The 12,641-nt window shown below is 53.2% G+C and overlaps 1 protein-coding gene across 7 annotated transcripts; it reads right to left on the bottom strand.

Moving 5' to 3' along the window:
• Positions 1 to 594: 594 nt before the first annotated feature.
• Positions 595 to 11,718, bottom strand: ATP1B4 (ATPase Na+/K+ transporting family member beta 4). 7 transcript variants are annotated; one of them, XM_071813431.1, is made up of 9 exons: positions 11,602 to 11,718; positions 11,262 to 11,323; positions 8,358 to 8,520; positions 5,650 to 5,778; positions 4,686 to 4,790; positions 4,229 to 4,425; positions 3,587 to 3,643; positions 2,814 to 2,909; positions 595 to 1,951 (listed from the first exon to the last, which is right to left on the bottom strand). In XM_071813431.1, the coding sequence occupies exons 2-9, from the start codon at positions 11,319 to 11,321 to the stop codon at positions 1,790 to 1,792; spliced, it is 969 nt and encodes a 322-aa protein (XP_071669532.1). In that variant the 5' UTR covers positions 11,322 to 11,323; positions 11,602 to 11,718; the 3' UTR covers positions 595 to 1,789. The 7 variants fall into 7 exon arrangements, with proteins under 7 accessions (XP_071669532.1, XP_065702528.1, XP_065702526.1 ...); XM_065846456.2 differs by having other exon boundaries at positions 11,259 to 11,323; positions 11,602 to 11,716; XM_065846454.2 differs by having other exon boundaries at positions 11,259 to 11,323; positions 11,557 to 11,701.
• Positions 11,719 to 12,641: the final 923 nt, after the last annotated feature.

Raw genomic sequence — 12,641 nt, 5'->3', positions numbered from 1 at the left:
AGAGATATAAAGTTTTGTCCCATTGCTAGCCGGAGAGCTGGTAATTTCATGGCCTAAAACATGCAGGGATGGTTTCCTTTCAGGATCCTACAGAAATGCAAATGTTTTTTTAAAGCTAAAGCAATTGACAGGTGGGGAAATGTTTGTGGGTTTCCCTTATTTCTGATGCAGGAGAAATTGCCGCTACCGTGGCAGCATCTTCGCTGCAGAAGCCAGTTCGTGTAGATCAGAACATGCCCTTTCGGGTAAGTTGTGCCTGCAGCAAGATTGTGTTGCCCTAGTTCTATCAATGCTGCATGAATAACCACACCTGAGCAAAATTAGTTCCTAAACTATTAACGCCTCTGGTTCAGGTTTTTAACAATTCCTAATAAACGTTTTTTGCTGGATGGTTGTTTGTGATACTCGGTGTACAGTGAGCCTTGTTGTACTGGGCTTCGGAACTCTTTGGCCTGAGAAAGTGAATCAAGTGCTCAAAATTCAGGGATTACTTTACATGCTCTTTGAAATTCAGTCCCAGCACAGGGAGATATAGTCACAAGCTGCATCTCTTAGTATTTTAGGAATAGTACCATAGAGTTAATTTTACTGCAGTCGCTTTATTTTTAATACAAAAAATGACTTCTTAAAGAGTTATGTAGATCAGGAGATGATGGCAGATTAAGTACCTGGACTAGGATGTAGGACAAGCCGTAACGCTCTTGTTCAGCCAGTCAGTAATTTTAGTAAGTGTGCTTCCCAACTAGTGCATTATCCTGAGGTGTCCTGTGTCCTCCCAGCCGGTCACACGCAGAGCGGGGTCCCTGTTCCCGTCTGCTCGGGGTCAGCGGCTCTCCGTGCTCACAGGGGTGAGGGTGCTCCATCCGTCTTTGAGGGTGACACAGTGGTGACTTCACTAATCCCAGCGTTGACCCCTAGTGATGAAAAGGCTAAGCGTTCTCCTGCGACGTTATAGCTGTGACCTCTCCGGAACATGGAACAACAGGCCCGAAATATTTGGGGGGTCTCACAGGTTTCACTGGCACTTCTGTGCCTGGACAGGGGGAAGGAGGAGCTGCCAACCTGCGATAAGGAGAGGAGAGCGCTCTGCCTTTCGCTTGTCAGAGCCCTATGGACTTGATGAGGATTCCTGGAGTGGAGAGAAGTGCTGGAGTGAGGAGGAGGAGGGAGAAATGCATTAATCTTCCCACTTCAGAAAGGAGCAGTTGGAAAGGTTTAAGGGCAAACGATTTCCTACATGGCCTTGTCTCCAACACCTTGGGTGTGCTGAATGAGCTGTGGAAAACGCTGCAGTCAAGATGCTCCTGGTGCTGAAGGTCTTAGGAGGCATTTTGAGATCTGCCATTTTAACTTCTTTATTTTAAGAATTGTGCTAATAAACTACCCCCTTGTCAGCTTTTGCCAGAGAAATGCACATAAAGCTATAGTAAAGATTAAAATTTAAAGCAGGAAAAATGTGTTCCACGGGGGTCACTTGTAAAAGACCTTATGAAAATAGTGTTCAGATATCAGAGGGGTTTTTTTTTAATCAAAACTGAAATGCTTTTGCAGGTTCTCTGCCCATTAGATAACTTTTAATTTTTACTAATAACGATTTACATCAGATGATGAAAAATGTGGTTCCAAGCTCCATTACATCTTATTTGTTTCCTAACTATGAACAAAAATAAATTAACAAAAATCTCCATGTGCCTGTTTTTTCTAGCAGAAAAAAGAAATGCTGGCTTTATGCTTTAAGAAGGAAAAAGCCTCTGATTAACTTAACCTAAGTGCCTGGTGTTTGCAGTGGCTACTTCCCGATGCTGAGTGTGAAGATGATCCGGCCCAGGAAGCGGTCGCTGTTAACATCGTTGATAATACCTTTCCCATTCAGACTGCACTGAATAGGAACCAAATAATTCTTCTTTACATCTGTAAAGTGCATAGCCACCAGTGGGGACGTATAGTTGACCTGAAAAGAAAGGCGATTTCAGTGTAATTTTTGAAGGAGAAGTAAAGCAGGCAGTGCTTCCATATTCAGTAGAAATTATTAGTAATTGGTTCATGGTTTCCAGGCATCTGAGCGCATTTGCCTGATGCCCATCGTGGTCCCCCGGGATGCTAAAGCTGAGCCTTTCCGTACCACGGAGGGATGGGATCACGTCCGAGTTGCGCGCTGCACCGCGCCTCTTGGGTTGGTGGGTCAGGACAAGTAACACTGGATAATGGGACTCCCGCATCGTTTCTCCTGTTCTAAAAACCAACCTATGGCTTGTAATAAGAAATCTGTGGTGTTTCTCAAATCTGTGTGCCCAAAGTACACACAGACCTGGCATCTGGGGCCGTGACTCAGCCAGTCAGTGTGACAATAGGAGTCTGGTGCCTGCCTCCTGTGTTACCTCCTGACGCCGTGCAGCCTAGCGCAGGCCAAAGCGCTGCTGGCCAGCGTGTTCAGAAATAGCCACCAGTTCTGGACTGCTCTGTTTTGAGCCACCCGGCCTGAAGTGGTTTTGTCATAACTTTGAGAGAAGCCCCAACTTTTTCCTCTTGTGCTACCTAACCCTTGATTTCCCGAACTCCCAGGGAAAATGCTGGTGTTGAGACCTTCTCTGGGAGTTAGCAAAGCCAGTCTTAGTCTCCAGATGATAAATCTAAACATTCCCATTGCTGGCAAGGGGGAACCGGAGTCCCCAAGGATTTCCCGCAGTTTGTCAGAGACAGAAATAGAGCACTGTAATCCCAGTGCCCTCCCTCCTGCCTGCATCTGCCCAAAATAGCCAGAAAGCACATCTGTACTCTCCTCTCCAAAGAGACATAACAAAGTCCTTACTTACATGAGTGATCTTGCCATAGTAGGGATAATACATGAGATCAAACGTCCCGTTTCCAGGGTAGAAGTCCACTGATCTGAGATCACTCTCATTGCCTTTCTGTGATTGGTAAAAAAAAGAGAAAGGTACACACATAACACATGGGACACAAAATACAGCTCCCTTTGGAGTAAGGTGAAGAAGCTTTAGTACAGACACCTCTTGGAAATCCACATAAGGGCTCAGCTGTGCCTGCCTGCAGGCAGCGTGTTTGCTGGGAGAGCCAGAGCATCCCTGTGCTGTGAAGGCATGGGCGAGGGTTACAGAATTTGCCACCTGCCAATCCCTCCCTGCTCTTGCCTACTGCTTTATTGCTCTCCAAGGGTGTGATCCAGCTGCTGCTTGAACCCTTCCTTCACCCTGCTGCTGTGCCTTGCAGGGTGCTCCCTGGGACTGAGGGTCCTGCGGGGCGGGTGGGGATGGGTGTGAGCAGCTCCTGTCTCAGGCTCCAGGCTCTGGCTGGTACCCAGCCCGGTGGGGCTGCCCTCGGGGGGCTGAGCAGAGCACTGCTGGTGAGGCTGGCAGGAGCTGGGAGAGTGAGGACCAGGCTGGGATGCAGGACACTGTGACCTCCGTTGTTCTCAGCAGACTGGTCCCCACTTGTGCCCAGAGGTATCGGCAGTGCTGGGTCCTGCAAGTGTTTGGGGCTAAAACGGGGATGGATAGTGGTGGGGTCCATCAGAGGGAGACATTTGGCCTTCTACATACCACCCTGCGGAGCAGGAATGAGACGGTACCTGCACTTTGCAGTCCACGCTTACAGGGACCCCAGCACCAGGGCGGTAGCCTATGATCTGCAAAAACAAGAGACATCCGTGCTTGTATGAAATGCAGTACCAGGTGCATGCTGCCTCCCTTACCCAGGGTTTAAGCTCTCCTATGCGCCAGTCACATTGCTTAGGACGGGAGTTATGTGTCCCTAGAAGCGGAGTTTGCCTCCTGAGAGCGGGGGCAGAGCAGAGCACCCAGAGAGTACAGACTCCTTGGAGTAACACAGCCACGTCCACACATATTTATTTTCCCAGCAATGTGCACTGATCCACTATGCTATTAGATTATTTCAAATAAACTTGATCCTATGAAAATTCCCATTATAAAGAGACGAGGGCCTAAGGTGCAGCCCTAAAGCTCAGTTCCTCCCATGGAGGGGCCAGGCACAATACTTTCCAAGCACTCAGGCCTCAGCAAATCAAACGGAGCAAGTTTCGTAGGGCAGCATTTCTTTTTTATGTTTTCTAGCAGGTATGAACCAGCAGGTTTTGGGATTCTAGTTCCCTTTTCCCTGGGCCTGAGAAGTGGAGGGGTTTCAGCCTCTGCATGGTCTTTATCGCACTGGGATGCACTAAAGGAAGGAATTAGACAACTGGCTTTCTCTGTACCCGGTTCATCTTCAGCAGGATGCAGGGCTGGCCTCTGGAGTAGCCAAATGTTGGGTCCTCAATGCCAGAGCAGTTCTGCAGCAGCGAGCGCTTGAACTGGCAGGCCTTCTTCTTCTCACTTTCATTGCCCCCTTGGATGAAGTATCGTCCTGAGGTGCACTTGATATTCTTCTCCTCTTGGACTTTGTCATCATAGGCTGGTGGAGACCAAGAGACTTGTTAATGTTTCTGAGGACCTGCACAGAGTACGTCTGCATGTCAAGGGAGTTAGAAAATCCCACCTGGAAAGGCATGGCAGAAGCTCCCATGACCACCTTATGAGCCTCCCTTTCTAGATGGGGGCCACGAGATGCCAAGAGCTGATCTGTGCCCCAGGAGGAGACCCCTGCACCATGTACATGTGTGCATGGATTCAAACAACTTGCTGGCATGACGTGTGGGGTGCCCAAGAGCTCACCTGCTAGGAAGTGGTGCATACTGTCCACGTACGGCTGCCACGTGCTGGGCTGAGAGACGTTGAAGGCAATGGTGAACCCATTCAAGTACGGCCTGATCATTACTCCTGGAGAAGGAAACAGACCCTGTTAGAGCAGACGTGCATGGACTGGCCTCGGGCTTGGGGCAGGTGTAGCAGGGGCTGGTTGCACTGCGGCTGAGCTCGGGGCTGGGCACGGGCACAAGAGCATCAACAGCAGCTCACAAATAAACTCTCTCCTCAAGCCACTGATCCCTCACCTCTATCTCACACCCAGACAACACCATGCACATCAAAGTATCCTGGGAAACATGGGAGACCGGGAGGGTCTCAGCAGCGCTGTAGGAAAATGATGGACTTGGGATTGCAGACAGGGACTGAGGGATGATGCCCTGTGCTCCCAGCTGCACAACCAGGTCCAGGGAGCAGGGCGAGGGGGCCTCCTCTTCCCCACCAACACAAAAACACTGGGAAAATGCTGCTTCTGTCACAGGGAAAGGAGTTTTTAAACATTATCTTGCCAGGACTTCCCCAAACAATAATGCATAAAAGCTACTCTTAATTTACATTTTATTTTGAAGATACGAGGTATAAAGGGGCAGCAACTGAAGTGAATGGGCTTCACCTGTGAAATGCCTAAACTTGCCCATTTACATTGCGGATAATTAGTCTAATAATTAGCATGATTAGAACAACAATTAGTATAATTATAATGAGTGCTTCACATGGGGCTATTTAAGATGCCCGATCCTCTGCAGAGAACCTGCAGTACTGTCAGTGCTCCAAGATAAGTGATAACACCCTGTGTTGTGGAGGGCTGGTTGACTGTAGGCGTGTACAGCTACAGCAGGACTTTACCCAGGGTCCCTGCCATGCCACATCAGTTGCACTTCACCGAGCAGGTGCCAGCAGAGGTGCCTGAGGCTGGGCTGGCTGGGGAACCTACCTGGCGGAGACACGCGGTCCCGGTACCTGGGCGTGTAGGGGCTCAGCGTGAGCAGCATCACGTACATGCAGAAGGCAAACATTCCAGCCAGGCACGTGTAGAAAACAAAGTAAAACAGTAAGATCAAGCCTGCAAAAGAGAGAGGCCGTGTTGCTGTTAACACAACCAGAGCACGTCCCAGGGGCTGTGTCCCACAGGGATGCACAGTCGTGCTCATCACGATATCCTCCGCAGCCCTGAGTCATGGAGGTGAGAGCTCACAGACCCTCTCCACCCACAGACCCTGGCATTTTTGGGTGCAGGACTCTCAGTCAGACACACTCCCTGCCCAGCCCTGGGGCTGGGGCAGCTGCCATTTGGCTTTGTACCCTTTTTGCTGCATGACCCTTCCCAGAGCTGGGTCAGGACCAGGTCTGTGTGTCCATCTACCTCAGCTCTCTCTGACAGACAGACCCAGCCTTGGCTTTTGCCCTTCCTACTCCTTTGGCTTTGGCACATCCCAATTCCCAATGTGGGCTGTGGGGCGATGCTCCTGCCCCAGCTCCTGTCGCCTGCACAGCAGGGACCCCAGCGCTGAGACCGCAGTGAGCAGCATCGTTTGGGGGCTGCAGCATCGTTTGGGGGCTGCAGCATCGTTTGGGGGTTGCAGCACCGCTGGCTGTTTCACAGCCCTGACGTCCAGGGAATGGGTTTGTTTTTCCTCTGGACCAGGCTGATGGCTGAGGATGTCTCAAGAGGCCATGGCCTATGAATAAAACCCAGTGGCTCAGAAAGCAAATTGAAGCCCTAATGCAAACATTTCCCAGAAGAAACATGCTGGCAGCTTGGAGGGAGCCCTGGGAACGCAGATGTGCACTCCTGCTGTGCTTCTGCTGGGGCTGCGGTGCTGGGAACCGCTGCAGGGCCATGTCCTGCTGTGGGGTAAGCCGGGACAGATGGGACCATCTCCGCTGCTGGTGGCACAGCCTCTGCACCAGTCTGGTGGGGCTGGAGCTGCAGCCTGGGTGCTGAGACAATGCTTCTCGCGACACGGTGCTGCTACCGTTCCATTCTTACATTTCCCGCAATACAGCAGGGACTGTTGCCATGGGTAGAGCTGGGGGGGAGCCTTTCCCGGGGGCTCCCCTCTGTGCTGACCCTGTGGCCAGTCAGTTCTCTGCATTTTGGCAGCACAGGTCCACTGAGCCCCCCTGTCCCTGGGGAACAACTCCAGAGCCAGTGTGGGGGAGCAGGCTCAGGTTGGGCTAACTCCTTCCTCCTCACCCATGAGATAAGAGCAGGAAAGTTCACCTCTGTTCACCTTCAAATGCTCTCATTTTGAAACAGAATTTGATTTTTCACAGTAGCTTCAGTGCCTCTCTCCTGTACCCCTGTATGGGCATGTGAGCACACACGTGTGCAGCCAGGGGTACGTGTGTCCATAGGGCAGCAGGACCATATAGCAGGACACCCAGCTACTCCCAGGGTGCAGGAGGACACTGTTCCACCCCAAGGCTGTAAATAACTTCCAGCAGTTGCAAGCCAGGGCTGCAAGCACACCAGCCTGAGCAAGCCCTTGCACAGGGTTTTCCTCAGCACCTGGAAGAGCCTCCAGAAACCCAAACCCATGTCCCTGAGGACTGTCACCCCTGCACAGCTCCTGCACTCCAGCCTGTGCCTTCCCATCCAGCAAAGGATCAGCAAAACTGGGCTGCCTCTGCAGCCGGCAATGGGCACAGGGGAGCTAATGTGGATTTCAAGGCCTGCCCTGGACTCGTGCTTGTGGGTTTTCAGACTCCTCCGGTGTTTGTGGCAGTTTATTTTTTTCTCCTGGCTGTCCCCAAAGGCCCCCAATAGTGTGCAGCCTTACACCAGTGCAGGTGTGCATGTGATGATGGGCTAAGGTTGGGGATTTTTGCTCTGCTGTAGGGGCTGGAGGCTGTCAGGATGGAGCTGCAAAGGTGGACAGCATCGCGTGTGCTGTGGCACCTTGGTCCCAGACTGAGCGTGCAGCAGTGCTGGCCCCCAGCAGTGGGCTGCTCTGAACACCCAGGTCACCTCCAGGCTCAGCGATCGTTTTTGAAGGCCACATGGATACGGATAGAATAGACAGGGGGCTCAAAACCCTCACCGGCACATCCCAGCCCACCAGCCCCGGCAGCACGTGTGGGCTCTGCCGTGTCACACCCCGAGAAGCTGCGGGGTGACAGTGACCAGCCCTTCCTGCCCCACAGCCGGGGAGCACGCAGGCAAGGACGGCTGCTCAGCCCTGTGGTGCGCACCTTCCCCAAAATGCCTGCCCCATGACCCAGGTGCTCTTCACCCACCGACACTGATGACCCCAAAGCCACCTCTCCATGGGCTTCTGATTACATGGGCAGCAGCTGGGTCACTGGTGGCACCAGGGCTGTGTGGCTGCAGCAGATCCACCTGCAGCCCCAATGCTTGCTCAGGCTCTTAATTTCTTCCCAGTACATGGTCTGGGCAGCTCGAAATCTTTGCTTTCATGTTCTCAGTAAAGATTCACATCCAGACCAATGATAACTTTCGCAAGGTTTTCTGCTTGTCCTCCTCACTAGTTCTTTATTGCACTGCTTAGAAACATCTACCCTGAAAACGGGGGACAGCAGTGTCAGTCCAAGCTACCAAGGACATTCACAGGCAAGTGCATCTGTTGTGAAGCAGAAAAAGCAACAATCCCCAAATGCGGGGCTTGAGCAACAACCTACCCCAGCTCTTGGCCGTTCTCCCCAGGCAAGTTCTCTCCTCTGGGTTCCACAGGAACGTCTTCATCTCCCCAGCCAGGTCTGCCCACGTTTTGCTCCCCATCTCTGCCTCAGTCTTGTCCCCCTCTCTGTTAGGATCCTGGACCTTCTCCTCATGCTTATTTTCCTGGAAGAGTTACAGAACACAACCCCCACATGCAAGCTGAACATCTCATTGGCCAAAAATAAATGCAAAAGCACTTAATAGCTGGAAATGTTTCAAATTTCCATTTTCCCATCATCACTCTTGAGTTAAACAGAGGCAGTTTTGGCTGTTCTGACCGAAGATCGCTTAGATCCCAGCATCCATTTTTCCATGACATGTACATCACTGCTGTCACATTGGGTGTCTCCTTGTCCTGGCATTTTCAGAAAATCATGTTCTTCCACCTGCACGATCATGGCCAAAGAAAACCTGTGATTTGGGAGGACCAGGGTTGTTCCCACGCTTCTGCAACATCTCTGAGCTCAAATGCACGTTTTCTGTGCTATCACAGATGACAGCAGGCAGTATTATTAAAGAGGTCATCCAGTTTGTTTTTCTTGGCGTGTGAGCGAGTGGTTTGTCTTTGGAGAAATCCCTGAGTTATTTTTTAATTACACTGAGTTCCAGGGAAAAGCATCTCCCCATGCGGCAAGAGTTTGCATTTTACCTCGGTGGTGAAAACTTGTTTGTGTGGAGCTCGGGAACACAAATCAATTTGTACCTGTGCCTGGCCAAGAGTCACTTGAGAAGAGGCATGACAGCTGTTCTTAACCACCCTTGAACATGAGCAGGCTCTATGTCTCCAAAAGAGAGGTGGGAGAGGGTGCAGACCTCACTTTGAGATCAGAGCAGGCTGGGCCAGGTACTGCCAGGGAGAAGGGCTGATGCTGAAATGCTTTAATGCAAATGCTGCTACAGGACTCAGCTGCTCCCAGCTGGGTCAGGACCACGCTCGCCCACCCTGGCCACATCTCTCTGAAGCCACTGTGCCCGCTGTGAGCGCAGCCCCGCAGCAGCTGTGCTGGCACCATCGCCCTGTGTCGGCGCTGGGGCCATGGAAACCCACTGGCTGTGGGCACCTGTTGGAGCCACAGACGACAAGTGAGATATTTACACCCCACGGGTCAGCCTGGGACAGCTGGGAGGTGTCCGACAGCTTGGCAGAAAGTCTGGCTTGGAAACACCTTTGAATCGGGGGAATTAAACTCTGCTCAGACACACAAATACTGCAAAACAGTGAGAATGGGTGGGGAGTACTGACTCTAAAGCACAAATTTGTGCCTTGGAGAGCCTGCGCCAGACCCAGGGGGGCTGTAAACCATCACCATCCCACTGACTGCCCCAATCAGACCCAGTTAAAGCCCCAGTGGGGCTCTTCTGAAAGTACGCCTGCGTCAGAGCGCTGCTGCCGGCAAAGTGCCCGCAGCTGCCTGTACAGTGGAGGCAGCGTTTGGCCCGGGTCCCGCAGCCCTGGCTGGAGCCCTTCCCGGGCCAGCTCCTGCACAGCCACAGCCCTGCACCACGCACAGCTCCAGCTCCTGCACCACGCACAGCTCCAGCTCCTGCACCACGCACAGCTCCAGCTCCTGCACAGCCACAGCCCTGCACCATGCACAGCTGGTGAAACCAGAGGATTTCGGAGCGGGGAAGCAGCAGCCCCAACACCAACAGAGACGTGGGAACAAAGGTGTGGGGGCTGCCAGGACACCTGTGGTAGAGCAAGTGATAGAAGAAAGGGAGGAGAAGGAGTCCTTCCTCCAGTTCTCCTCCCTGTTAAATGAAAGAGTAACTAGCAGCTCTTCCAGAAACAGTTTTTTCAGACTGCTAGAGCAGCGAGGACTGCTCAGAGGGACTTTGCACCAATGCTTAGTGCTGCTTTAGGAAAAGTCCTTTGGATTTCACACCAGCTGCAGCTGGGAGGCAGCGAGGGCAGCACATGGGCTATATGTACAGCCCTCTCCCAGGAGCTGTCACTAATGCATAGAGCTGTGGGGGGACACAGGGACGGTTCCCCATGGTCTCTTACCTAGTGAACCCCACAGCTCTGCCCTGCAGAAAGCTTTTGCAAGGAGGGAAAGGTTTCCAAGTCTCCTGGCTTTGTGCCACATGAAGGGTCCAGTCCTGCCAGCTGGGAGAGCCCATGGGGGTCCATGGCAGAGCAGGAAGGCTGAGGGGGGCCCAGGTTCTCCCCAGGGGCAGGGAGATCTGTGTGGGGCAGCCAGAGAGGATGGGATGACCCCACTGCCGGGTCCCTGGCAGAGGTCCCTGAGCTGGGAAGCTAGGCTAGGTCTGGATTGCAACACCTCCTGGGGTTTTATCTTTGCATCCCAGGAGCAGAGATGGTCTTGGAGGAGTCCCTTTTACCTGGACAAGGGGCAGGAGGAGCAGCAGGAGCTGGGGTGGGAGCATGCTGGGGCAGGAAGGGGACACAGCCACAATGGGACCTGTCGGGACACTGCTGCCTGCTGTGGCAGCTGGGGTGACTCTGGGTGGTGAAGCAAAGCTGGGGTTCATCCCTGGTGGGATCACACAGTGCTGACAGTCACAGGTGCCCTGAGGGGGCCAGGGGCTTCCCCCATCCTCACCCTGAACCAGGTCAGTTCTCAACAGTGGACTCCTCCTTCTGAAAGCCAGCTGTGCGGAGGGTGGCCCATGCCCCGGTGTCCTCATCCTTCCCAGCCCCCTGACTTCTCAGGACCATCAACCAGACCCCCTGTTGCCCCTTCCCCTCTCAGTGCAAAGTGCTTGCTCTTTGCTCAAGGGATGAAGAAGCGTTTCCTAAAGCAAAGTAGCTACAATTATCAGCCATGAAGCAGGGCCCTGGCAGCAGCCCCTGCCTTGCCTCTCAAAGGGTGGCCAGCAGCCCCCAAAAGACTCACCACCTTCTGCTGGGTGCTCCTGTGCCGGCCCTCTGTGCCTTCAGCGCTGGTATTCCCCTCCATTCCTGGGTGGGAAACGCAGAGAAACATGAGCGTCAGCAATGCAGGAGCCCAGGGCTGAGCTCAGCAGCACCAGCCCCATCGTGGGTGCCGTTTCGCCTGGCCCTCAGGGACCCATGGGCACAGCCCCCTCCCCAGCACAGCTCTCCAGACCTGCAGCAGCCCCCAAAAAGGCCGAGTGCAGCTGCACCAAGATCTTTGCCTGTCTGCAAGGAACCACACTGCTTTCCCTTCCTACCCTGCAGGACTGCAGCGTTCAGGAGTGAATCAAAAAATAACTTGCTTTCCTAAGAGGAGTGAGATCAACGCAACAGGATCCCGTTCAGAGCCCCCTGGCACCTGGTGCCCTTTGCAGCACCCTCACAGCATTCTGCCCCGCGCCCGAGTTCCCACCAAGGCCAGCCAGTGCCCTACATGGGGAAACCGGGCTCTCCGCCCCAGGGAGACCACACAGTTGTTAATAAACATTAGCAAATTGCTAGGGCTTTCGATAGCCACATGTGTCTGTCATATGTGCTTGTCAGTCATGGCAGGGCCCTGTTCAATGTTTGCAAAATCTCTTTTGCGGTGAAGGGGTAGTGTGAGGGGCAGGTCTATATTTATCCCTTTGAATTGAGACAGCAGATAGGAGTGCATAGTGTCGGCTTCCCCGACCCGCTGTTAGAGCTGTGCAGTCACGGAGACAAAATCCAGAGGGACACCTTGCTGTGACACCCTGTGGACCAGAGTGTATCAGATTTTCCCCCTTCAGTGAATTATGGGGACAAGATGGTGCATGAGAGGCACAGGGGGTGGGTGCTGGAGTTCCACTGCCGTGGGGGGCCAGCGTGGTGGGAGTGCTGGGGAACAGCAGGGAGATGGAACACTGGGGTCAGGCCAACATCACCAAAACCCTGCCTGCTGCTGCGTGTGCAGCAGTGCCTGGAACAGCTTCAGCAGTGTGTTTGCAGCGAGTGAGAGCTGCCTGTCCCCAGCTGTGCTTCATGCAGCTCTCACAGAACAGCATGGCTTGTTTTACTCTGTCCCTAGCCAGAGCTCAGCACCGTCCACCAGCTCATTCCCTCAGCATGTTTCCAACAGAGCCAGTGACCCTTCCCTTTGTGAGAGAGCCAAGCCCTGTGGGGAAATGCTGCCTTGCCCCAGGCTGGGGCTTTGGCTGGAGGCATGAGGAGGTCTGTCCCAAGCTCCCGCAGGGCTGCACCATGCCAGCCAAGCGGGCAAAGCACCGTTTCTCCCTTCCCTCTCCTGAAGGTGGCTGAACGCCATGCACCGACTGTGCTAATAAATGGGCGCAGAGGGAAGGAAAGAGGTCTGGCAGCTGCC

The sequence above is a fragment of the Patagioenas fasciata genome, chromosome 11, assembly GCF_037038585.1.
Source record: "Patagioenas fasciata isolate bPatFas1 chromosome 11, bPatFas1.hap1, whole genome shotgun sequence".
Lineage (NCBI taxonomy): Eukaryota > Metazoa > Chordata > Aves > Columbiformes > Columbidae > Patagioenas > Patagioenas fasciata.
Note: the sequence above shows the minus strand (reverse complement) of the source record. Positions and strands in the feature narration are given on the sequence as shown.